This window comes from Eumetopias jubatus, unplaced genomic scaffold (assembly GCF_037043125.1).
Source record: "Eumetopias jubatus isolate StellerSeaLion01/CBP00866 unplaced genomic scaffold, mEumJub1_p1.0 scaffold_7, whole genome shotgun sequence".
In the NCBI taxonomy this organism is placed as follows: Eukaryota; Metazoa; Chordata; class Mammalia; order Carnivora; family Otariidae; genus Eumetopias; species Eumetopias jubatus.
The window spans coordinates 145,331,303-145,358,890 of record NW_028274813.1 but is presented as its reverse complement, the minus strand read 5'-3'; the positions used below and the strand labels follow the sequence as shown (position 1 = coordinate 145,358,890).

Genomic DNA, 27,588 nt, shown 5'->3' with positions numbered 1-27,588 from the left:
TATAAAGGAAATAATACTTTTCCCCCATGTACCCTCCATTCAATGCCTGGAATTATATTTTAGGAAGGATTGCCACCACAGGTTCCTTTCTCCTGGAAACAAGGAAGCTTTTCTTTCCTTTTCACTCACTTTATCTAATTGAAACAAAATGATGCAGCCTTTGTGTAAGATCATGTGTCATTGCCCTGGGTCCTTTCATATTTAATCTAGGAGCTCATAAAGCATTTGGTTTAAAAATTAACTGTGAAATGAAATTCAAAACATATGAATAGAGAATACCTTTACTCTTCCAGGGGTCTCTAATTTCCAGAAATGGGAAGCTCATTTGGAGAAAGGCAAGAAGCTGTATTTCACAATGCAATGTACATACCACAGTGCCATTTTTCAATGGAAACCTCCAAGTCAAGCCTTTCTAATTTTGGTTATTGTATTTTGCAAGGCTGAAATTTAAATTATAGCTGTGGCCAATTGCTCTGCCCTGTAATTCATTTCCCTTTGTCTGCCAGCCTTTTCTTATTGCTGAGAAGTTGTTATTGTGATTCACAGAACATATTGTTTTTAGTAGCATCTGGCAGACTTTGTCTAGCAGGCTCCATTACCTTGTTACAGAGGTGCTTTTTCTTCTTTGAAATTAGAAACTTCAGAACTGTAAGAGAGCTGGTGGATTATGTAATACAAGCCCTTTACTTAACAGACAAAAATGCTGAATTGCAAAGACATTTTTATAATCGAAGGAGTTGGGATGGGGCATAGTTTTTCCAAACACACTTGGCCATGCTGCCATTTCTTCTGACAAGCTCACAACTTGACATTTCAAGGTTTCTTAGATCAACTCCTTAGAAAAAATTCCAGTATTATGTAGATTTGTCTACAAATCTAGTAATTTAGTAATCTAGTGTTGGAAGTGTTCTGGGGGGGTGTAGAGGCAAAGGAAGCTGGGGCATAACCTGAGGGTTTTGACTTAAAAGAAAATAATGATGCTTTTGGTACTCAGCAATAGTGGAGAGACAAGCACAATTCTGAAAATTTTGTGTGTATTAATAGGACTCCCACCAGAATCCCACAAGGTGGGCTTTATTATTATCCCCATTTTATAGGTGAGGAAATTGAAGCTCAAGTTAAATTGCTTGCTCAAAGTCCCTGAGCTGGTAAAGATGAAGTAGGGGACTGTCTTTGGAACCCATGCTTCTCCCTAGGCTGCATTGCTTGTCAAGGAGCAGGGAAACATTTGCAGCCAGAGCAGGAAAAGCTACATAAGGGGTGAATGAATATATATTATGCACACATCACTGTCAAGTTTTGTGTTTGCAAATGTTATATTATTTAATTACAAAAAGATATGGTAGGTTGAATAGCTCCCCACCCCCACTCCAGACATTCGTGTCCTAATTTCTAGAACCTGTGAATATGTGACCTTGTAAGGCAGAAGAAACTTTGCAGATGTGATTAAATTAAAGACGTTGGGAGATTATCCTGGATTATCCAGGTGGGCCTAATTGCCCGAAAGTGGAGAACCTTTCCCAACTGTGGTTAGAGGGAGCCATAACTATGGAATAAGGGTCATAGAAAGGTGATGTGAGGACTTTTGACCCACTGTTGATGGCTTTGAGAATGGAAAAGACAGGCACTGGTAATGGAAAATGGGCAGCCTTTAGAAGCTGGAATAGGTAAGGAGATGGATTCTTCTGCAGAGCACTAGAAGGAACACTGCCCTGCTGACTATGTTGGGTTTCTGACCTATCAAAATATAAGAGAATAGATCTGTGCTATTTTAAGCCACCTACCAATATATGTGATAGCAGCCCTAGGAAACTAACATAGTAGGTCCCCATGAGGGAGGTGTAACATTCCTGTTTTATAGCTGGAGAAACCATGGAGAGGACAACTTGATGCAGGTCTCAGCCGTGGTAAGTGGGAGAGGCATGACTGAGCCCATGTTCTTCCATAGCCAAGCTCCTCATCTGAGGAAGGCGAATGGATGTATCAGAGGGTATCACATGGTTGCTGAGCTTTAGTACACAGCTGACAGTAGGTGCCCCAGCTCAGCTGCCTCTTGACCCTAACGTCTTGCACATGTGGGTGATGCAGGGGGTGGACTGCCCTTGTATATATACAGGAAGAAAGCTGAAGTTCATAGGCACGGGCTTGCCTTGTCCCCTAGTTTGATCAGTCAGGACTTTGTAATCAAAAGACCTGGCTGCTGTGAGCTGGAGGGATCAACTGGAAGGACATTTGGGGTGAATGTGTGTGCATGTATGAGACTATGTGTGAGTGAGAGTGTGAGGAAGCTGTGAAGTGTGTCTGTGTGCACAAGTGTGGGTATGTGAGACTGTTGATGCTGTGTGAGTGTGCAAGACTAGAAGTGAATGTGAGACTGTGAGATGTGTTTGAGTGTACAAGACTATGTGTGTGTGTTTGAGTGAGGGTATGTGATTGTGTGTGTGGTACATGAATGTGAGACTGAATGTGTGTTGAGTGTGTGCACAAGATAGGTCCCAGTGCTACTTTGTCTTCGTGTCACTGGCTCATCTCTGGCGCCATGACTGGGCTGTGCTGAGACAGGGGTTGGAGAGTCTGACCTGTTGCCAGCATCTGGCAGTTTGGAGAGTTGGTTCCCCAGAGGCCTAGGTACCCCCAGGATTGGGAGCAGACAAATCCCGACCACACAGGGAATGTGCACACTCAAGTCCTTGCTGGAGTTCTATTCCTATCCCACATGACCTCCTCTAGGAGAAAGAGCCCAGAGTCAGGGTGCAGGAGGCGCTGCCATGCCATGCCATCACACGGAGGACAGGAACTGGCTTATCTCCTTTCCTTTACCACCTCAGGGTGTGGAGTGGCCTGGACCTTCTCTCTGGTGCTTTGGAACCTGATTCCACCCTGGGGAGAGTTGGGAGCCTCAAGGGGCAGGTGGCATCAGGGCAGATCTGCTGGGGATAGAGAGAGTGATGGGAGTGGTGGGGTGTTTCTCTCTTCCATTACGTCTGCTTTTATGGTCTAGCTTGGGCAAGTCTCTTGATAATATGGTACATTTTTGTTGTTTTTCTTGTAAGTTATTTTATTTGCTGACAATGTGTAAAAGATTCTGCTTTGGTATTTTACAGAATATTTTTTTCTTTTTGCTATTTTTAGAGTACCCAAGGTCTAAAATGAACAGATTTTTTAAAAATTGAGATTTAATTGACATTCATCATTGTGTAAGTTTAAAGTGTATAACATGTTGACTTGATACATTTATATATTGTAATATGATTACCATTGTAGCTTTTTTCCTTTAAATTTTTTTGTTATGTTAATCACCATACATTACATCATTAGTTTGTGGTGTAGTGTTCCATGATTCATTGTTTGTGCATAACACCCAGTGCTCCATGCAGTACGTGCCCTCTTTAATACCCATCACCAGGCTAACCCATCCCCCCACCCCCTCCCCTCTAGAACCCTCAGTTTGTTTTTCAGAGTCCATCGTCTCTCATGGTTCGTCTCCCTCTCCGATTTACCCCCCTTCATTCTTCCCCTCCTGCTATCTTCTTCTTCTTTTTTTTTCTCTTAACATATATTGCATTATTTGTTTCAGAGGTACAGATCTGTGATTCAACAGTCTTGCACAGAGCGCTCACCATAGCACATGCCCTCCCCAATGTCTATCACCCAGCCACCCCATCCCTCCCATCCCACCCCCACTCCAGCAACCCTCAGTTTGTTTGCTGAGATTAAGAATTCCTCATATCAGTGAGGTCACATGATACATGTCTTTCTCTGATTGACTTATTTCACTCAGCATAACACCCTCCAGTTCCATCCACGTCGTTGCAAATGGCAAGATCTCATTCCTTTCATTACCACTGTAGCTTTAACCAACACTCTATCACAGTTACATAATTATCAATTCTTTTATGTGGTGAAAACAATTAGGATCTAGTCTCTTAGCAACTTTGAAGTTTATAATACATTATTGTTGACTATAATCACTATGCTATACATTAATTAGGTCTCCAAAATGTATTTATCCTCTAGATCCAAGTTTGTACCCTCAAACATCTCCCCAAGTTCCCCATCCCCCAGGCCTTGGTAACCACCATTTTACTCTTTTTCTACAAGTTTGGCTTTTTTAGGTTCCATGTATAAGTGAGATCATACAGTAATTTGTCTTTCTCTGTCTGACTTATCTCATTAGCATAATGTCCTCAGGGTCCATCCATGTTGTCATAAATGGCAGAATTTCCATTTTTATCATGGCTGGATAATATTCCAACACACACACACACACACACACACACACCCCACATCTTTTTTATCTATTTATTCTTTAATGGATGGTTAGGTTGTTTCCATATTTTGGCCATTGTGAATAATGCTGCAATAAACATGGGGGTGCAAATATCTTTTTGAGATCCTATTTTTATTTCTTTTAGATATATACTCAGAAGTGGAATTTCTGGATCCTGTAATAGTTCTATTTTTATTTTTTGTGGATCTTCTGTACTATTTTTCCACAGTGACTGAACCAATTTACATTCCCACCAACAGTGCACAGGATTTCCCTAAAATGTGTAAGGTGGTTTTTGATTTGCACTTCACAGATGATTAGTGATGTTGAACATACTTTTCCAGGTACCTCTTGGCCATTTGTATGTCTTCTTTGGAGAAATGTCTGTTCAGCTCCTCTGCCCATTTTAAAATCAGTTTTTTAAAAATGTTCAATTAGCCAACATATGTAGTACATCATTAATTTTGAATGTAGTGTTCAATGATTCCTTAGTTGCATATAAAATCAGGTTGTTTTTTGTTGTTATTGAAGAACTGTTTTCAGCATTTCTTGCAAGGCAGGTCTAGTAGTGATGAACTCCTTCAGCTTTTGTTTTGGCTTTTGTCTCTCTTTCATATTTTTTAACACTTTAAATATGTCATTATACTCTTTCCAGGCCTTCAGGGTTTCTGCTGAGAGATCCTCTGAAAGCCTAAGGGGGATCCTTTGTAGGTTACAATCTTTTTTCTCTCTCACAGCTTGTAGGATTCTCTTTAATCTTTGAATTTTGACAGTTTCATTATAATGTGTCTTGAAGAAGTTCTTTTGCATTGAGATGTCCATGTCTCCCCAGGTTTGGGATGCTCCCAGCTATTATTTCTTTAAATAAACTTTTTTCCCCTTTCTCTTTCTTCTTCTGGAACCCCCAGTTATGAACCTTTGGGGGGAAGTTCATAGATCGTGTAGGCTTTCTTTGCTCTTTTTCATTCTTTTCTCTGACTGGGTCATTTCAAAGTTTCTGTTCTCTAGGTCACTTATTTTATCTTCCACCTGATCTACTTTGCTGCTGATGCTCTTTTGTTGCATTTTTCATTTCATTCATTAAATTCTTCAGCTCCAGAATTTGTTTGGTTCTTTTTTATGATTTCTTATTCATTTGTTAAATTTCTCATTTTGTTCATATGTTATTTTCCTGGTTCCACTGAATTATATTTCTGTTTCCTTGTAACTCCAGTCATAACAGCTCCCCTGCTAGGCCAGGGCCAGGCTTGCATCTATGTTTGTTCTGATATTGTTATCGGTGGCACTGCCTGAGAGGTGGGTCTTCTTTCCACCCTCCCTTGTCTCTTAGGAAGAGGATGTGGCCATTTTATATAGGTGGTGGGCCTGCATCCTTCTGTCCCATGGTGTGAAGGTACTCTGTTCCTTCAGTGCATGGTAGGCTGACTACCCTCCCCTCTGTGGTCAGGTGTGGTCTTGCCTTGTGCCTGGCTGTTGGGTTGTCAGCAGAGCAACTCCCCCTTCTTGCCTCAGTGATGGCATGTGTGAGGAAGCCTGGGGTACTGAGGAACCACAGTGAGGAGAGGCCTGCTGGCCATGTGCATTGTGGCTGTGCAGGCATTAAGAGGCCAGCTGAAAATGTAGAGCAGTCAGGCCCCTACTGGAAGGGATGGTGCAATCTGCCCTCAGTGCCAGAGCCTGTTGAGTCTGATTCTCTCATAACTAGAGAGAATCTCATGACTCTTGCTGAGCTGGGGTCCTGCCTTGGGGAAACACTGGCTGTTCCCAGTTCTTATGTATTGGCACTGCCATCAGAGGGAATTTCCAGCATCCATCCCTGTTCTAGAGTTTTCTCCAAGCTCATGCATGCTGTTCTGCAAATGTCCATGTGAACCATTTCTTTTTGTCAAAGGGAGAAGTTTGCTTAAGAAATTCTGAAAAGAATGGAAGGGGGTGTGCTTGCTGGGCAGTGTGGGGTGAAGGGGGTGATGGCCTGGGTACTGTGGGCCTTACCTGGTGTTCCTGGCCCAGAGTGAGCCAGGAAGGACATGTGATTTCAGAGCTTCTCAGGGTGACAGAACCATCCTCATAGCTTGGGTGGGCCTGACAATGAGGGTGTCTGCTCTTCTTCCCACCCATCCCACATGCTACCTGATGTCCTCATGACTTTTCCTTCTTTCCAGAGTCTCCCATGTACAGAAGAGGCAGATAGTTGTGCCTGAAGCATGGGGCTGGCTGGAATCATCAAGACCCTTTTTGTTGGCCCTTGTTCAGGGGGCTGCCACGTCACTGGAGTCAGTCCCATCACTGCTTTTGAGGTTTGAGCATCATGGACACTTCACACAAGATTCAGTAAACCCACTTTCTTTTCAAGAGCAAGTGTTGTGTTCCCAGCTTAGTCTCACAGTTCGGCAGGTGGCTGTATGTTGCTAAATAAAAATCCCCAGCTCAGGTGTGTTCATGCACCTCTGAGGCAGAACAGGGTGCAGGCCCCACCCCAGTTGGGCTGTGTTGGCATTTCTGATTCCAGATCAACTCTGTAGCACTGCCTGTCCTCCAAGACAAGGGGACAGGATGGGAAGGAGGTGTGAACAATTGAGACCACCTGTGTACACCTGGCTTCTTTTAGAGTTGGGAAAAAGGAAATGGACATACCTAACATGGTATTTTCATCCTGCTCTGGGAATAATGTCCATTTGATGATGTGTGGCCAAAGAGCAGTCATTTTGGAAGAATGTTGCAAGGAAGTCGTGGGAAACTTCAAACAGAATGTATTTTCCTAATCTTTATTTCAAACTTTAAGATATAGTCACATGAAAAAAGTTTTTGGTAACATCCTAATTCTCTAAATGGATTTGTGGAGTTGCGGCCGCCTATTGTAATTCTCCATAGCTAGAAGAGTTAACAACTGACATATTTTCTTTCACTGTGGTAGCCAGGCTTCTGTAGTTTCTTAGCAGAAATGTTTGCAATATGCAATAGGAATTTGTACCTTATGAACTTAGCACTGAAAATTCAGTGACACAACTATTCTTTTTATCCTTTTTTAAAAAATTTTTTTATTGTTATGTTAATCACCATACATCATTAGTTTTTGATGTAGTGTTCCATGATTCATTGTTTGTGCATAACACCCTGTGCTCCACGCTGAACGTGCCCTCTTTAATACCCATCACCAGGCTAACCCATGCCCCCAACCCCCTCCCCGCTAGAAACCTCAGTTTGTATTTTGGAGTCCATTGTCTCTCATGGTTCATCTCCCCCTCTGACTTACTCCCCTTCATCTTCCCCTCCTGCTATCTTCTTCTTCTTTTTTTCTCTTAACATATATTGCATTATTCGTTTCAGAAGTACCGATCTGTGATTCGACAGTCTTGCACAATTCACAGCGCTCATCATAGCACATACCCTTCCCAATATCTGTCACCCAGCCACCCCATCCCTCCCACGCTCCACCACTCCAGTAGCCCTCAGTTTGTTTCCTGAGATTAAGAATTCCTCATATTAGCGAGGTCATATGATACATGTCTTTCTCTGATTGACTTATTTCGCTCAGCATAACATCCTCCAGTTCCATCCATGTCGCTGCAAATGGCAAGATCTCATTCCTTTTGATGGCTGCATAATATTCCATTGTGTATATATACCACCCCTTCTTTATCCATTCATCTGTCGATGGACATCTTGGCTCTTTCCACAGTTTGGCTATTGTGGACATTGCTGCTATAAACATTGGGGTGCACATACCCCTTCGGATCCCTACATTTGTATCTTTGTGGTAAATACCCAGTAGTGCAATTGCTGGATCGTATGGTAGCTCTATTTTCAACTGTTTGAGGAACCTCCATACTGTTTTCCAGAGGGGTTGCACCAGCTTGCATTCCCACCAACAGTGTAGGAGGGTTCCCCTTTCTCCACATCCCCGCCAACATCTGTCGTTTACTGACTTGTTGATTCTAGCCATTCTGACTAGTGTGAGGTGGTATCTCATTGAGGTTTTGATTTAGATTTCCCTGATGCCGAGCGATGTTGAGCACTTTTTCATGTGTCTGTTGGCCATTTGGATGTCTTCTTTGGAAAAATGTCTGTTCATGTCTTCTGCCCATTTCTTGATTGGATTATTTGTTCTTTAGGTGTTGAGTTTGATAAGTTCTTTATAGATTTTGGATACTAGCCCTTTATCTGATATGTCATTTGCAAATATGTTCTCCCATTCTGTAGGTTGTCTTTTGGTTTTGTGGACTGTTTCTTTTGCTGTGGAAAGCTTTTTATCTTGGTGAACTCCCAAGAGTTCATTTTTGCCCTTGCTTCCCTTGCCTTTGGCGATGTTTCTAGGAAGAAGTTGCTGCGGCTGAGGTCGAAGAGGTTGCTACTTGTGTTCTCCTCTAGGATTTGGATGGACTCCTGTCTCACATTTAGGTCTTTCAACCATTTGGAGTCTATTTTTGTGTGTGGTGTAAGGAAATGGTCCACGTTCATTTTTCTGCATGTGGCTGTCCAGTTTTCCCAACACCATTTGTTGAAGAGACTGTCTTTATTCCATTGGACATTCTTTCCTGCTTTGTCAAAGATGAGTTGACCATAGAGTTGAGGGTCCATTTCTGGGCTTTCGATTCTGTTCCATTGATCTATGTGTCTGTTTTTGTGCCAGTACCATACTGTCTTGATGATGACAGCTTTGTAATAGAGCTGGAAGTCCGGAATTGTGATGCCGCCAGCTTTGCTTTTCTTTTTCAACATTCCTCTGGCTATTCGGAGTCTCTTCTGGTTCCATACAAATTTTAAGATTATTTGTTCTATTTCTTTGAAAAAAGTGGATGGTATTTTGATGGGGATTGCATTGAATGTGTAGATTGCTCCAAGTAGCATTGACATCTTCAGAATGTTTGTTCTTCCAATCCATGAGCATGGAACGTTTTTCCATTTCTTTGTGTCTTCTTCAATTTCTTTCATGAGTATTTTCTAGTTTTCTGAGTACAGATCCTTTGCCTCTTTGGTTAAATTTATTCCTAGGTATCTTATGGTTTTGGGTGCAATTGTAAATGGGATGGACTCCTTGATTTGTCTCTCTTCTGTCTTGTTGTTGCTGTCTAGGAATGCCACTGATTTCTGTGCATTGATTTTATATCCTGCTACTTTACTGAATTCCTGTATGAGTTCTAGCAGTTTTGGGGTGGAGTCTTTGGGTTTTCCACATACAGTATCATATCGTCTGCAAAGAGTGAGAGTTTGACTTCTTCTTTGCTGAATGGATGCCTTTGATTTCTTTTTGTTGTCTGATTGTTGTGGTTAGGACTCCTAATACGATGTTGAAGAGCAGTGGTGATAGTGGACATCCCTGCCGCGTTCCTGACCTTAGGGGAAAAGCTCTCAGCTTTTCCCCATTGAGAATGATATTCGCTGTGGGTTTTTCATAGGTGGCTTTTATGATATTGAGGTATGTACCCTCTATCCCTATACTCTGAAGAGTTTTCATCAAGGAAAGATGCTGTTCTTTGTCAAATGCTTTTTCTGCATCTATTGAGAGGATCATATGACTCTTGTTCTTTCTTTTGTTAATGTATTGTATCACGTTGATTGATTTGCGGATGTTGAACCAATCTTGCAACCCAGGGATAAATCCCACTTGATCATGGTGAATAATCCTTTTAATATACTGTTGGATCCTATTGGCTAGTATTTTGTTGAGAATTTTTGCATCCATGTTCATCAAGGATATTGGTCTGTAATTCTCCTTTTTGATGGGTCTTTGTCTGGTTTTAGGATCAAGGTAATGGTGGCCTCATAAAATGAGTTTGGAAGTTTTCCTTCCATTTCTATTTTTTGGAACAGTTCCCCTGGGAAGCCATCTGGTCCTGGGCTTTTGTTTCTTGGGAGATTTTTGATGACTGCTTCAATTTCCTTAGTGATTATAGGTTTGTTCAGGTTTTCTATTTCTTCCTGGTTCAGTTTTAGTAGTTGATACATCTCTAGGAATGCACCCATTTCTTCCAGGTTATCTAATTAGCTGGCATAGACTTGCTCATAATATGTTCTTATAATTGTTTGTATTTCTTTGGTGTTGGTTGTGATCTCTCCTCTTTCATTCATGATTTTGTTGATTTGGGTCATTTCTCTTTTCTTTTTGATCAGTCTGGCCAGTGGTTTATCAATCTTGTTAATTCTTTCAAAGAACCGGCTCCTAGTTTCCTTGATCTGTTCTACTGTTCTTTTGGTTTCTATTTCATTGATTTTGCTCTGATCTTTATTATTTCTCTTCTCTCCTGGGTTTAGGCTTTATTTGCCTTCTTACTCTAGCTCCTTTTGGTGTAGGGTTAGGTTGTGTATTTGAGACCTTTCTTGTTTCTTGAGAAAGGCTTGTATTGCTATACACTTTCTTCTCAGGACTGCCTTTGCTGTATCCGAAAGATTTTGAACAGTTGTGTTTTCATTTTCATTGGTTTCCATGAATTTTTTAAATTCTTCTTTAATTTCCTGGTTGACCCATTCATTCCTTTGTAGGATGCTCTTTAGCCTCCATGTATTTGAGTTCTTTCCGAATTTCCTCTTGTGATTGAGTTCTAGTTTCAAAGCACTGTGGTCTGAAAGTATGCAGGGAATAATCCCAATCTTTTGGTACTGGTTGAGACCTGATTTGTGACCTAGGATGGGATCAATTCTGGAGAATGTTCCATTGGCACTAGAGAAGAATGTGTATTCCGTTGCTTTGGGATGGAATGATCTGAATATATCTGTGAAGTCCATTTGGTCCAGTGTGTCATTTGAAGTCTTTATTTTCTTGTTGATCTTTTGCTTAGATGATCTGTCCATTTCGGTGAGGGGGGTGTTAAAGTCCCGCACTATTATTGTATTGTTGTCAATATGTTTCTTTGCTTTTGTTATTAATTGCCTTATATAATTGGCTGCTCCCATGTTAGGGGCATAGATATTTACAATTGTTAGATCTTCTTGTTGGATAGACCCATTAAGTAAGATATAGTGTCCTTCTTCATCTCTTATTACAGTCTTTGTTTTAAAATCCAATTTGTCTGATATAAGGATTGCCACCCCAGCTCTCTTTTGGTGTCCATTAGCATGGTAAATGGTTTTCCACCCCCTCACTTTCAATCTGGGGGTGTCTTTGGGTCTAAAATGAGTCTCTTGCAGACAGCATATCGATGGGTCTTATTTCTTAATCCAATCTGATAGCCTGTGTCTTTTGATTGGAGCATTGAGCCCATTTACATTCAGGGTAACTAATGAAAGGTAGGAATTTAGTGCCATTGTATTGCCTGTAAGGTGACTGTTACTATGTATTGTCTGTGTTCCTTTCGGGTCTATGTTACTTTTAGGCTTTGTCTTTGCTTAGAGGACCCCTTTCAATAATTCTTGTAGGGCTGGTTTCGTGTTTGCAAATTCCTTTAGTTTTTGTTTGTCCTGGAAGCTTTTTATCTCTACTATTTTCAATGACAGCCTAGCTGGATATAGTATTCTTGGCTGCCTATTTTTCTCGTTTAGTGCTCTGAATATATCATGCCAGTCCTTTCGGGCCTGCCAGGTCTCTGTGGATAGGTCTGTTGCCAATCTAATGTTTCTACCATTGTAGGTTACAGATCTCTTGTCCTGAGCTGCTTTCAGGACTTTTTCTTTGTCTCTGAGACTTGTAAGTTTTACTTTTAGATATTTGGGTGTTGACCTATTTTTATTGATTTTGGGGGGAGTTCTCTGTGCCTCCTGGATTTTGATGTCTGTTTCCTTCCCCACATCAGGGAAGTTCTCTGCTCTAATTTGCTCCAATATGCCTTCTGCCCCTCTCTCTCTTTCTTCTTTTTCTGGGATCCCAATTATTCTAATATTGTTTTGTCTTATGGTATCACCTATCTCTCGAATTCTGCCCTCGTGATTCAGTAGTTGTTTATCTCTCTTTTTCTCAACTTCTTTATTTTCCATCATTTTGTCTTCTGTATCAGTAATTCTCTTTCTGCCTCATTTATCCCAGCAGTTAGAGCCTCCATTTTTGTTTGCACCTCATTAATAGCCTTTTTGATTTCGACTTGGTTAGATTTTAGTTCTTTTATTTCTCCAGAAAGGGTTTCTCTAGTATCTTCCATGCTTTTTTCAAGCCCAGCTAGTATCTTTCAAATCATCATTCTGAACTCTAGTTCCGACATTTTACTAATGTCCGTATTGATTAGGTTCCTGTCAGTCGGGACTGCCTCTTGTTCTTTTTTTTGAGGTGAGTTTTTCTGTCTTGTCATTTTGTCCAGAGGAGAACAGATGAATGAGAGAACAAAATGCTAACATTTTGTTAGCATAGGGTAACAACGACCCCAGAAAAATATACACTAATCAAATTAGAAGAGACCTGAAACGGGGGGAAAAATAAGGGAAAGAAAAAGAGAGAAAAAAAAGAATATGATCAAATATGATCAGGCTTGTGAATAGATCAGTGCCACACACTAGATTTGGGTTGTATTTTGTTCTGTTTGAAGAAAGTGCCTTCCAAAATTTTAAATTAAGAAAAACTTATATATGTACAAAAATAAAGGTAAATATGATGAAGTGATAGAATATGAATGTAAAGATGAAAATTATAGAAGATTTTATAAAAGCAATTAATAAGATAAGAAGTTGTTTGAAAAAAGAAAGACGAGAAATTAGAAAAATAAGAAAGGGAGAGAATGTGATCAGGCCAGAGACTGGAACAAAGCCATACACTAGAGATTTAGGGTATATTTTGGTCTCTTAGAAGAAACTATAGCCCAAAATTTTAAAGAGAGAACAACTTATATATATATATACCAAAAATAAGGTTAACTGCTATGAAGGGATAGAATATGACTGAAAAAATGAAAAATAAAAAGGATTTTTAAAAAAGGGATTGATAAGATGTTGGTTGAAAAAGGGAAAAAGAAAAATAAAAAAAAAAGAAAATAACTTTGAAAGACTAAAGAATCAGGGGAAAAAAAGCCATGAATTCTATGTGCTGTATTTCCCTAGTGCTGGAGTTCTGCTGTTCTTGATCGGTAAACTTGGTCTTGCTGATCTTCTGGGGGAGGGGCCCATCGTAGTGATTCTCAAATATCCTTGCCTGAGGTGGAATTGCACTCCCCTTGCAGGGGATCGGGGCTAGGTAATCTGCTCAGGTTTGGTCTCGGGAGCTTTTGTTCCCTGCAAGCTTTCCCTACAGCTTTGGAGGACGAGAGTGAAAATGGCGGCCTCCCAATCTCCGCCCTGGAGGAGCTGAGAACTGAGAACAGACCAAAATACACCCCAAATCTAGTGTGTGGCACTGATCTATTCACAAGCCTGGTCATATTTGATCATATTCTTTTTTTTTCCTCTCTTTTTTCTTTCCCTTTCTTTTCCCGCGTTTCAGGTCTCTTCTGATTTGTTTAGTGTATATTTTACTGGGGTCATTGTTACCCTGTTAGCATTTTGTTCTCTCATTCATCTGTTCTCCTCTGGACAAAATGACAAGACAGAAAAACTCACCTCAAAAAAAAGAACAAGAGGCAGTACTGACTGACAGGAACCTAATCAATATGGACATTAGTGAGATGTCGGAACTAGAGTTCAGAATGATGATTTGAAAGATACTAGCTGGGCTTAAAAAAAGCATGGAAGATACTAGAGAAACCCTTTCTGGAGAAATAAAAGAACTAAAATCTAACCAAGTCGAAATCAAAAAGGCTATTAATGAGGTGCAAACAAAAATGGAGGCTCTAACTGATGGGATAAATGAGGCAGAAAGAGAACTTGGAGTCCCACTCCTCAGTGAGCCCCCAGAGAAAAGCAGTCAATCACTCCTGTCTCCCCAGTCTCCAGCCGCACTCCATGCTAACCCAGACTGTGACCCAGCATTTCTATCTCTGGCACATGACCCTGTTTGGAGTCTCCAAACCCAGCAGATTTCGTGGTGCACTCCCACACCGCTTCTCCCAGGGGAGGAAGGGGAGCCTCCCCGGATCTGCCACTTGTTGAGTCCCTGCTGGAAGAACAGTGGCCCGACTGTGCTGTGGATCATGGTTTATGTCAACCCTGAGCTGAGAGCCCACTCTTTGGCTTCATCTTTGCTGCTGGCTTCCCTGCTCTGATACCTGGGAGTTCTGTCACACTCAGGCACCCCCGCTCTTCCTGTTGCCCCAAGGGTCCTGAGACCACACTGTCCCAGCGGGGGTTCCACCCCCTACTTAGCCACTGGAGCAACATCCCTCAGCAGAGCAGACTTCTAAAAGTTCCGATTTTGTGCTGGGCTGCTCTATCACTTGCCGGTAGCTGGCTGACAGAGTCTCCCTCCTGCTGTAGTCTATCTTCCCTGTATATCGCCTTGGATTCACCTTTCCTCACATCCTGCCTTCCAGAAAGTGGTCACTCTTCTGTTTAGAGCATTGCTGCCATTCTTTTCTTTGATCTCCTGTTGAGTTCGTAGGTGTTCAGAATGGTTTGATACCTATCTAGCTGAATTCCTGGGACTAGACAAAAGTTATTTCTCCTACTCCGCCTCCATCTTGCTCCTCCTCCTTAGTCAACATTTTCTGTGTTCACAGCTCACTGAAATATCCCAGTGACTGACAACCCACTGCTTTCTGCTCTGCTGGGACTTGATGGCAGGACTGTTGTCTGAACAGCATCTCTGAGGCTCTGCTCAGACTGGTATTTGTCATGCCTGCTTGTGTGGCCTCAGTGGACTAGTGGGGCTGTGCATTGACTCCCAGATAACCTGTGGCCCTTCCCAGGGTGTATGTTCTTTCATTTCTTCCTTCTGGATGCATTTTGAGAGGAGAATCCCAGTAGCGATTATGGTTTTGGAAACATTGCAGAGAGGCATATGTGAATCTATGTTTAACTAGCATCTCCCATGCCTGTTGGCCCACAGGGTCTTCTGTTGAGCTAAGATTATCAACACTTCAAGGAACTCAAGATCTTTGGAATGCACTTAATGTTCCACCCATCTTCCATGTTATGTGAGACTCAGCAGAGCAATGGCTGAAGGTGCTGCTAGTTAGAAGGGGGCCTCACAAGTAGTGTACAGGGTGAGAGGTCATGGCCGGTTCCAAGCGCCCAAGGATCATTCAAGCCCAATGTGGTTAGTCTCAGGACAGGGTGAAGCAGAAGGCAGAGAACACTGATTCAAAATGAGGATAATGTTTGGGTTCCAAGGTACTGGTTCTAATGAAGACCTGGATCACTGTGGTGTCCTTTGATAGTGTCACTTTCTCTGTCTCTCTCCCTCAACTCTTTCCTCCCCCTCTCTTATCTTCTCATTTTTCTCCTTCCCGTTTTCTTTCTTCTTGCGCTAGTGTAAGGCTATATTGTCATAGTAGCCGAATATGTAGTATTTTTTATGTAATAGAATAACTGACATAACTGAATATAACTGATTTAAGCCCTTAATGAGATCATAAGGAATGCAGTTAAAGTGGAACTTTATCATCACCTTTGCAATCTACTGCATAATACATTAAAAGTGGTTGCCTTTATTAACAGAGGCTCTGCAATTAGTATGACACCTGTCAAGGTTTTTGGAACCTACATTGCTCAGAATAGTTTACTGACATTTTGAAACAGCTTTGCCTGTGTTATTTGTAAAAAAAAAAAAAAAGTTAAAAAAGCATTGCATCACATAAAAGTTATCTCGGTGACCACTGTTGAGAAAAGTTGCATTTCAATGTAGATTGTGAACTTAATTTTAGGTTTCTGTAGTATATCACACATAGCAGGCAAAATATAGAGGTACATTGTTGTTCATGAAAGCTGTTTCTAAAATGATTTGAAACCTCTGAGCAGAATGCATTTATGTGCAGACGCATGAAATTACAGTGCTTTAATTTATTATTTCATGAAGTTTTCAGTGATTTTAATGTCAAGTGCGTTAAAAACCACTTTTGACCAATTAGAAAAATGTTCTATGTAATGCTTTTCAAAAATAGAAAAAAATAAGACAAATGGAACCTGCCTTGGAACCATGGTGAGAAGGAAAAGAACTTTGCTTCTTGGCAACCTGCCTCATTGGATTAAACAAAAGCAGAGGAAATTAACACACATTCAGGCTGCTTAGAACTCACTCAAGGCTCCGTGCTTTCTTGAAGTTTGTTGATCCACAACATTTTCCTTTAATTCTTTCTCACTGTTCTTTATTCTTTCTCATATACACACATAAAAAGCAGGGAAGACGTGCAATTTTTTTGGCAAGTAGTTTGTTTGTTTTTGAATGAGAAATGATGAAATTAAACACAAACCTCTCCTGACCATGGCCCAATTGCCTGTCCTCGACTGCTGGCCCCTCCTCTCCTTCCCTTCTGCCGCTGACACTGAAGCCCCTTTTGGCCCTGACACCTATTCGGAGCTGAGTCTCCCTCCTTCTCTGGGTGTCCTGTGTCCTGACTGTGTCATACCTTCAGGCCTCTCTGTCCTATGACATCCCTCACTCTGTTTACCAAACACTCATTTCTTGTTTACAGGGACTGGGCTCCACACAGCCAGGGCACTCCTGTCTCTTTATTGCTGATTCCTCAATGCTGGGAGCAGTGCCCAGTGCACTGTTGCTATTTTTCAATTAAAGTAAGCATCTTGTTTTGAAAGCTCCTTATATTTTGATGGTATTAATTTCAGCTTTCCAAATTTAGGAAGATATTGCCATGGAATTCTGGAATGAAAAGGATCCTTGGGGTCATCTGATTTGAATCCATATGTTCTTTTTGTTTAAAAAAATTTTTTTTTGCTTTTTTACTGTAAATTGTATGCTGAATAGGATCCTACGTTTTGTCTTTGATTTAGGTTTAGCAATGTCTTGGAGGATAGAAGCATGCCTTTTTTTAAATTAAAGTTTTAATTTTGACATAGCTGCATATTCACATGTAGTTGAAAGAAATACAGTGATTCCCTGTACTCTTTATCCACTTTCCCCCAATGGTAATACTGTGGGGATGGGAGAAATTTCCCTTCTTTCTTGCCTACATTCTTTGGCTGATCTTTTAGGGTTCCCGAGTCAATTCCAGCATGGGAGTCCCACCAACACCCAGAAATTCTGACACTTGAGAATTTAACTCATTTATGACACTACTCAGGGATAGCATCAGATTCCATAGGTTAAGCATTCAGTGCCTACTCCTGACTTCAGAAACCAGTCATAAGCCCCAGGCTTCTGACCAACTGACAACAAATTAGAGGTTCCAACAACTTCCTCCTCAGGTTTGATTAATTTGCTAGAGTGGCTCACGGAACTCAGGGAAACACTTACGTTTATCAGTTTATTAAAGAATGTGAAGAGATACATATGGCAAGGTCCCCAAGAAAAGAGCTTCTGTTGTCATGGAGCTTGGGGCCCACCCAGCTTGATGGCATGTGGAAGTGTTCTAGTTCCTCAAGCATGGAAGCTCTCTGAAAATAAGGACCAAAAGCTATCCTCATGTGTTTTTATGGAGACTTCATTACATAGTAATGATTAAATAAGTCATTGGATATTGGTCAATGCAGCCCCTCTACCCTCTCTGGAGGTTGGGGAGTGAAATTAAGTTTTAATCCTCTAATCACATGGTTGGTCCTTCTGGCAACCAGCCACTGCCCTTGAGTGGGGTCCAAAAGTCACCTTCATTAATGACAAGACACCCATTTCATTTATTTATTTATTTATATTTATTTATTTACTTATTTAAATTTTTAATTTAAATTCCAGTTAGTTAACATATAGTGTAATATTAGTTTCCAGCGTACAATATGGTGATTCAAAACTTCCATACAATACCTGGTGCTTATCATGACAAGTGCATTCCTTTTCTTAAAGTTTTTATTTAAATTCTAGTTAGTTAACATATAATGTCATATTAGTTTCAGGTGTACAATTTAGTGATTCAACACTTCTCTATAACACCTGGTGCTCATCAACACAAGTGCACTCTTTAATCTCATTTCACTTTTATAGCTCTGAAGTGTTTTCAGGAACTGTGGATGAAGATTAGATATATCTGAGAAACAAATGTTGGTCATCTGAATGACAAAAGATATATTTTTATCATTATATCACAGTTGGTTTGGTAATTAAGTTGACAGAAGATAGATTAATAGGAGAAAACAAATTAATTTTGTACATATAGGAGCCCCCCAAAATATAAGCCTCAAAGAAATGACCAGAGTAGGCAGCTTTTATATCTTTTAGATAAGAAAACAACACATTTGTGAAGAATTGACAAGACAAAGGGGTTTGGGCTTCGGTAGTAAATTAGTGAAGTAACAAGGCTTGTTTATATAGCCTTCTCAGCCCTGAGTTCCCTATTTCTGGTGATGAGGATGGCATCTACCCTCCTAGTCCAGGGAAAATACCTTTCACATGGGAGATTTATTTTTTTTCTTTTCAGGGGGACAAAAAAGGTTTAGAGTGTCTTTTTTATAACAGCTGTTTCTCAAGTAACTTTATTTTTAAAATTTTATATATTTTAAAAATATTTCATGTATTTATTTGACAGGGAGAGACATAGTGAGAGAGGGAACACAAGCAGGGGGAGTGGGAGAGGGAGAAGCAGGCTTCCTGCTGAGCAGGGAGCCTGGTGGGGGGCTCGATCCTAGGACCCTGGCCGGGATCATGACCTGAGCTGAAGGCAGACGCTGAATGACTGAGCCACCCAGGCGCCCCTCTCAAGTAACTTTAATTAAAAATAATCAATATGCCATCAGGGAAATCCAAATCAAAACCTCAATGAGATATCACCTCACACCAGTCAGAATGGCTAAAATTAACAAGTCAGGAAATGACAGATTTTGGTGGGGTTGCAGAGAAAGGGGAACCCTCCTACACTGTTGGTGGGAATGCAAGCTGGTGCAACCACTCTGGAAAACAGTGTGGAGGTTCCTCAAAAAGTTGAAAATAGAGCTACCATACGATCCAGCAATTGCACTACTGGGTATTTACCCCAAAGATACAAATGGAGGGATCCGAAGGGGTACGTGCACTCTGATGTTTATAGCAGCAATGTCCACAATAGCCAAACTATGGAAAGAGCCAAGATACCCATCAATAGATGAATGGATAAAGAAGATGTGGTATATATATACAATGGAATATTATGCATCCATCAAAAGGAATGAAATCTTGCCATTTGCAATGACGTGGATGGAACTGGAGGGTATTATGCTGAGTGAAATAAGTCAATCAGAGAAAGACATATATCATATGATCTTACTGATATCAGGAATTCTTTTTTTTAATTTTTTATTCTTATGTTAATCACCATACATTACATCATTAGTTTTGGATGTAGTGTTCCATGATTCATTGTTTGTGCATAATACCCAGTGCTCCATGCAGAACGTGCCCTCTTTAACACCCATCACCAGGCTAACCCATTCCCCCCACCCCCTTCCTCTCTAGAACCCTCAGTTTGTTTTTCAGAGTCCATCATCTCTCATGGTGCGTCTTCCCCTCCGATTTCCCCCCCTTCATTCTTCCCCTCCTGCTATCTTCTTTTTTTTATATAAGGAATTCTTAGTCTCAGGAAACAAACTGAGGGTTGCTGGAGTGGTGGGGGGCAGGAGGCATGGGGTGACTGGGTGACAGACACTGGGGAGGGTATGTGCTATGGTGAGCACTGTGAATTGTGTAAGACTGTTGAATCACAGACCTGTACCTCTGAAACAAATAATATATGTGAAAAAAAAGAAGAAGATAGTAGGAAGGGAAAAACGAAGGGAGGAAATTGGAGGGGGAGATGAACCATGAGAGACTATGGGCTCTGAGAAACAAACTGAGGGTTCTAGAGGGGAGAGGGGTGGGGGGATGGGTTAGCCTGGTGATGGGTATTAAAGAGGGCATGTATTGAATGGAGCACTGGGTGTTATATGCAAACAGTGAATCACGGAACACTGCATCAAAAACTAATGATGTAATGTATGGTGATTAACACAACATAATAAAAAAAACTATGCAAAAAAATAATCAATATGCCAAAGTGGCATATTTTGGGTCTGGCATATTCAGCTCCTCTTTACAAAACTATAGTAGAAAAATCACAATCAGGATATTAATGTAACCACATTCAAGATACAGAACATTTCCATTCCCACAAGGACTCCTCATGTTACCCTTTTGTATCCACACCCAATTCCTTCCATTCCTTATAATCCCCTTCCCACTGACAATTACTAATCTGCCCCCTATTTCTATAATTTTATCATTTCAAGAATGTTGCTTCTATCAGTGGTTTGTACCTTTTCACCATGACATAGATGTTTAACCACTCACCTCTTGAAGAACATCTGATTATTTCTAGTTTGGGGCAGTTACAAATAAAGCTGCTATGATTATTCATGTACAGGTTTTCTGTGAACATGGGTTTTCATTTCTCTGGAATAAAATGTCTGGGATGGAATTGATGGGTTAGTTGGTTAGTTGCTTGTTTAGTTTTTTGGACCGTTTTCATTCCTACAAGCAACATGTGAGTGAGCCAGTCTGCATCCTTGCCAGCATTTGGTGTTGTTTCTACTTTTTATTTTAACCATCCTCCTAGATGTGCTGGGAAATCTCATTGTTTCTAGCCCCAAAGCCCCTTCGGGACTCTGTGGGAGAAACATCTGCCCCACTGTTCTCCCTCCAGCTTGTTCTGAGGAGCAGATCCATGGCTGTGTTTAGTTCCCCCCACTGGTGGGTCATGAGCTCTATGAGGGGCACTGCTGGCTTTAGTTTCCTGGCCATCCCCTGAGAACGGTTGTCTACCACTGCCTGGACACTGTGCCTTGACTGTTATGTGAATAGGAAGCAGCCTCACTTGAATTTCATTTTGGAGGCACCAGCCTCCTCCAGAGGTCTTGTGATGGAATGGGGTGGTTCTTATCTCAGGAGTCCCTGACTGTTGGGCAGAGGTGCTCCCTTCTATGTCCTGGGGCCTGGAGTGTCCATCTGTGCTGAGGGCAGAGGGGCTCCATCCTGTGTTCACCAACCCTTAGCACCTATCTCAGTCTGTTTTGGCTGCTGTAATGCAATACCACTGACTGGGTGCCTCATCAACAACAAATTTATTTCTCACAGTTTTGGGGACACAGAAACATTCAGACTATAATATTCTACCCCTGGCTTCCCAAAATTTATGTCCTTCTTTAATGCAAAATACATTCATTCCATTTCAATAACCTAGAAGTCCTAACTCATTCTAGCATTAACTTAAAAGTCTGAAGTCCTGAGTCTCATCTAAATAGCATCTAAATCAGATATGGATCAGAGTCAATGTATATCTGGAGACAAATTTCTCCCAGCTCTGAACCAAAGATGTTGAATGTGTGAACTCAAATGTGCTTCCAAAATGCAATGGTTGAACAGGCATAGGATAGATATTCCCATTACAGAAGGGTGAAATAGGAAAGGTGAAAGGATTGATAGGTCCCTGGCAAGTTCAAAACCAGTGAGGGTCCTGCCTTCACTGCTTTAGGTAGCCCTGCCCTCATGACTTTGCAGGACACACCCTATTCTGCAGGCTGGAATCAAAGGCCTGTGGCTCTACTTGTCTACTGCTGTCCTGGGCATTGCCCTAGCAGGGGCTTTCTGCTGTGATCTTATGCTCTTGTTGGTCCTATGCCTGGGTCCAAAGCCTAGGGCTCCAGGAGGTCCATTCTTCAAAATCTAGGTGGAGAAAGCCATGCCCCCTGTGCTTTGTTGGGTGCACTAGGTCCACTTGAGCCCACGATGTGAAGCAGTGCCAAGCAGCATTGGCTCACCCTTTGAAATCTTTCTGCCATGTAGGCCTTTGCACTCTGGGCCTAGAATGGGAAGGGCAGCCCTGATGATCTCTGAAATATCTTCTGGGCTATTCTTTCACTGTGTTGGATGGTAGGTCTGGGCTTCTGTCTAGACGGCTGACTATTCTCCCCATTGTCTTGATGACTAGCTCCTAGCTTCTGTTGAGATGTCAGATCCAAACTGATAACCTTACCAAATTTGGCCATGCCCTTTGTGTTCTCTCCTAAATAAACTTTCTCATTTATTTCAGTTTGGATAGACTGAGAATTCCAAATTTTAAAGTTTGGCTTCCTTTTTGATTAACCATTCCATCTTTAAGTCATTTCTCACTTCTCTCATTTTACTCCAAGCATTGAAGAGTAATCAGGCAGCACTTTCATCTCTTTGCTTAAAAATCTCCTCAGCCAGTTAGCCAATTTCATCCCTTATAAGTTCTACCTTGCACAAATAAGATGCAAACACAATTCAACCAAGTCCTTTGCCACTTTATAACAAGGATCACCTATTCTCCATTGTTCAGTAATATGTTCCTCATTCTGTCTGAGACCTCCTCAGAATGGCCTTTACCATTGATATTTCACCAACATTTTGTGTTCACAACCACTTAGGTATTCTCTATGAAGACTGAGGCTTCTCCTCAGACTGCTCTCCTTCTGGGCCCTCACCAGAATTGCTTTTAATGGTCTGTTAGTAACGATGTAGGCTTTTCTTGGTGTGCCCCTCCAGACTCTTCCACCCATTACCCAGTTCCAAAGCTGCTTCCACATTTTTAAGGATTATAGCAGTGTCCCCACTTCTCAGTACTAGTTTCTTAGGGCTGCTATAGCAAAATGCCACAAACTGAGTGGCTTATAAATGGCAGTTCTGGAGGCATTAGGTGAGGGCCTTCTTATGGGTTGCAGACTTTTCATTGTATCCTCACATGGTAGAAGAAGCAAGAGATCTCTCTGGATCCTCTTTTATAAGGTCACTAATCCCATTCATGAGGAATCCATCCTCATGACCTCATGACCTCCCAAAACTGCACCTTCTGATACCATCATTTTAGGGATTAGAATTTCAACATATGAATTTTGGGAGGACACAAACTTTCAGACCACAGCAGCAACTATTAGCATGATACAGTTTTAGAATGTTCCATCACCCCATAAAGACCCCTAGGGTCCATTTGCAATCAGTCTCTATTGTTACCTCTAGCCTTAGGCAACCCTGATCTTTCTGTCTCTCTAAATTAACCTCTTCTGGACAGTTCATATAAATGGAATGACACAATATACAGTCTTTCGTGTTTGACTTCTCTCACTTTGCATAATGCATTTTGGTTCATTCATAACAGAGCATGTGTCAGTAGTTCCATGTTGTAACATATACTACTTTTTTTATTCACTTACCATGGATAAACATTTGGAATGTTACCAGTTTTTGTCTATTTTGAATAATGTTGCTTTGAACATTTATGCTTTATGTGAATTATTAAAAGATCAAGGCATAGTAAATTTTTAAGAGTTTATTTGAGCAAAAATTTGTTTGAATTGGGCAGTGCCAAACTGGCAGTGTTTAGGAGTGCTCTACCAACAGGAGGTATGGAAAAGACTTTTACAGGGAAAAGGGGGAAGTGTAGCAAGGAAATAATTTGTTTAGCTATAGCTTAAGTGTTTGCCATATTTGGGAAGTCTAGTTGGCTGTTTATGATGAGTTGTCCTTAGATTTTGATTTCTTAACCTTGAGGCATTTATTATAAGCTTAGATTTTGGTTTGCTTAGTAGGCTGCTAAGGTGTTAGAGCCACTTCAGTTTAATGGCCTCATTTAATTAATTTAATAGAACATATGTTTTCATTTCTCTTGAGAAATTCCTAGGAGTTGAATTTCTGATTATATGGTAATTATTTAACTTACTAGAAACTGCCAAGCTTTTCCATGATGGCTGCACCATTTTACATTCCCACCAGCAATGTTGGAGGGTTCCAATTTCTCTGCATCCTTGCCTTTCTTCATATTTTGTCTCAGAAATTCCGTGTCCATTTGAATTATAATTAAACAGAAAAAGTACTTTCATGATTCAGTGATAACACCGGTCTCAATTAGATTAAGCATTTGACAATATACCTTTGGTTTAATAACAGTCTCAGTAATTGGGCAGAATTGATTTATGTTGTGAAACTAATGGTCTAGTTGCCTAGGGATAATATGGTAAATAATTAATGACAATTTACTGCAGGCTTCCTTATAGAACATACTGTAGCCTTCTGCTTCTACTTCTGGGTCATCTAATTATTCAGGAAATGAAATCAGCTTTCTTTAGAAGGCAGACTGGTGCTATTTGTGTGTGACTCTGAAACAGCAAGACCCATGATTTATTTATTTTCTTAATAGATATGGTACAGAATGGCTGACATTAATGGATACAAATAGCAATATAGGATTTTGTGTGTTTTAAACCCCTGTGGATCAGAATGACATAATTTCCTATGTTCCTTTCCAGATTGTTCACAGAACCCTGGCGGCCATGTTGGGTTCCCTTGCGGCATTAGCAGTGCTGGCAGTGATTGGAGATGTAAGTTGTAACATTTTGAATCAATGGCTTACCACTCCATAGGGTATAAGATTCAAAGACAGTCTAGGAATTAGGTGTTAGCTGGTGATTTTCATTCTTTCGTATACTCTTTCCACATTTCTCCCTCAGGAACCATGCTTGAAGCATGAACTAACAAACCTTTCAACATTGATGAGTATTTTTCATTTGACTTTATCACACACACATTTTTTATTCCCCATTTTGGTTGAGGAAAGGCTTATCATGGCCACTCATTTGCCCCAGGCTATACAGCTGAGTGGTGTTAGAGTTGACTTTGTGCTGTCAGCCCTTGGGAACTAGAGGGGGTCATCCTGCCTGGAGCAGAGGTGAGAAATGGTGAGGTTGGCGTTCTGTCTTGAGGACATCAGGAGGTCCCTAGAGATGTGTGTTTGGGGGTTGATGGCACATAATCAGTGTCTGTGTGTGGCTTGTCTGGCAGGAACATAGGAGTGAATGTAGAGAGGCAGGAGAGGCCAAGCACCCACTGAAAATGGAGGCCTGCCATTGTTTGAGGAGCAGTACTGGAACCAAACAAGGTGGCAGCACACAGAAGTGGATTTGAAAACAACTCTATAGAATTCAGAAGAGTGTTCTGCAAAGTGCTACTATAGGCCATCCAGTCAACCAAAGAATAATAACTGGTTTAAAAAACTATGGGAGCTATGTTCAGTTATTATTTATTTATTTATTTATTTATTTATTTATTTATTTATTTTTTCTTGGCTAGAGTTGGTATAAACAAATACTAACTCTAGGGTAAAATGTCCCAGAGTCCTAAAACTTATACATAAGCCACTGTTACTTTTATTAATTCTTAAGCAGTAGTATAGTAGGAGTTATTTTGTTTTAGAAAACGTTAATGTGGCACACAGCCTGTGCTGTGGTTAGCTCTCTGGGCCACTGTGCAGTCCTTTCCCAACAACTAGAGTCTAAAAGTGCCCTCACTTTACACTCCATGTTCCCATTTCCCCATGACTCCAGCCTTCCCTACTCTTCAGGGTTGTTAGAAGATGAAGTGAGAGTGGATGGACAACTGGTGAGTAGGACAAGTGTGACCTTCAGTTATTGCCATCCTGGCCTCATAGTCCAACACCAAGGAAGGCATGTTGGGACCTCACAACCTCAAGGGTCAATCCTGCAATTCAGGCTATAGTTCTTCATGGAGTTGCCAGGGACAGGATTTAAGAAATTTGCTTTTCTTATAAATAAATGCATAGGCTTGACATTATTATGCCTTGGGTCACAAGTGGTTTTCATTGATATACTCTAATTTCAAAGGCAAGGGGATGGTGTGATTTTTGACTCTGGCCCAATGAGTGCGCTTCCCATAAAGAATAGCACATTTTTTTTTTACAGCCTATCACCAAGAGGATGATGCCCAAGATTAATTGGGAAACTTGTGCTTTGATTGCAGAGACCCAGCCTGACCCATGTGGTGGAGTGGATTGATTTTGAGACTTTGGCCCTGCTGTTTGGCATGGTAATTACAGTCCTCCCAGTGGAACAGGGCTCCTAGCCTGCTGTAACCCAGCACCTTCTTTTTTGTTGCTACTGCTGATAATCTTTCATTATATTAAAGACATTGTGCTGCTTGACAATTAGGGCTTGATTAAGAAGTGTTAGTACAGGTCTAGACAATTTCTCCTGTGGAGGAATGGAATGATTGGTGCTCTGGTTAGCTAGGTGGAGAATTGCAGCCGTAGGCCTGTCTAATAGTTAAATAATATTGCCATTTAAAAAATTTAGCAATTTTTTTAAATGGCCTTAAAGTATAAAATTACTGCTCTTAAAATATAAAATGGAATATTCTAAATAAGTGAACCATGTAAGTTTTGGTGATTAGAAAAACACCTATAATTACATGGAAAATGGATGAAATTGTCCCTAAAGAATAGTTTATGTGTCATAAACTGATTTAACTAGAATAAGTGAAAATTGATAAGGGCCTGGACGGCAGTGGGAATACTGCATGTGTTCTTGAACAGACCCACAACAGCTACGTGGTCTGAAGGAGGGTTTTTCCTTTCTGGACAAAAGACCTACTTTGTATAAAGCAGGTTACTATATTTCCTCATTTTCCTTGGTAATGTTTATTCCTCCTGGGTAGTCATAACAGAAGGCCATGCTGCTCTAGCCTTTAATGTGATCCAAACTAGCTGCCTCCTTTCTGAGTAGAGTGTAAGGAGACAGGGCAATTCTCTGAACTCAGGCTTTAAAGAGAAACTCATAATCCTGTTGGTCCTGAAAAATATATAGTAGGGCCTGCACATCTGGAAAGAAGAAAGAAGACATAACAGATGTCTCATAAAATAAGTTTAAAAAAAACCTTAGGGAAGTGTGTGTTTACCATTTTGTTAGTATTTGAAATGGTTTGTAAAAAAAACACCTTAAATGGATGGTGTATTAGTTTGCTGGGGCTGCCATAATAAAGTACCACAGATTGGTGGCTTCAAAAACATAAATTTATTTCCTCACACTTCTGGAGGCTGGATTTCTGAGACCAAGGTGTCAGCAGGGTTGGTTCCTTCTGAGGCCTCTGCTTGACTTGTGGATGACATCTTTCCCCTGTATTGTCACCTGGTCTTCCCTCTGTGTGTGTCTGTGTGCAATCTCCTCTTATAAGGATACCAGTCATACTGGATTAGGGCCTCACTTTAACTTATTCTGAGGTACTGGGGTTAAGATTTCACCATAGGAATTTGTGGGGGAAAGTGGCATAATTTAGCCCATAACAAATGGTTTAGTTTTTTTCTCAGTTGATGTCAGTTCAGCAGGATTCTAGAACTTTGGATGTGGAAATATAGTTCACATATCCAGGCCCCTGCCTTATCTTCTTTATTTTATGGCAGTCAGCCACCTATGGGGTACTTACCCCAATCCCTGAGTCTCAGTTTCTTCTGGGTAGTTTTGGCAGCAAATGTGTGGGCCAGCTTCCCCACAACAATGGAAGACCACACAGGACCTACCCATTCAATTCAGTTCATGTGAAGCATCTATTGGTGCGTGAAGCACCACATTCTACAGACAGCAACAGATAGAGGTGGCCATTTGGGTTAGGA

At 41.0% G+C, this 27,588-nt stretch overlaps 1 protein-coding gene across 2 annotated transcripts in view; it reads left to right on the top strand.

Moving 5' to 3' along the window:
* Window positions 1-27,588, top strand: part of OCA2 (OCA2 melanosomal transmembrane protein) — a 470,182-nt gene that overhangs the window by 78,699 nt on the left and 363,895 nt on the right. The window contains exons 9-10 of one of the 2 annotated variants that reach the window (XM_028087266.2): window positions 24,437-24,508; window positions 25,944-26,009. In XM_028087266.2, coding sequence (XP_027943067.2) covers window positions 24,437-24,508; window positions 25,944-26,009 — 138 coding nt within the window. The remainder of the gene's footprint in view (window positions 1-24,436; window positions 24,509-25,943; window positions 26,010-27,588) is intronic. The other variant, XM_088025221.1, reaches the window with a different exon arrangement.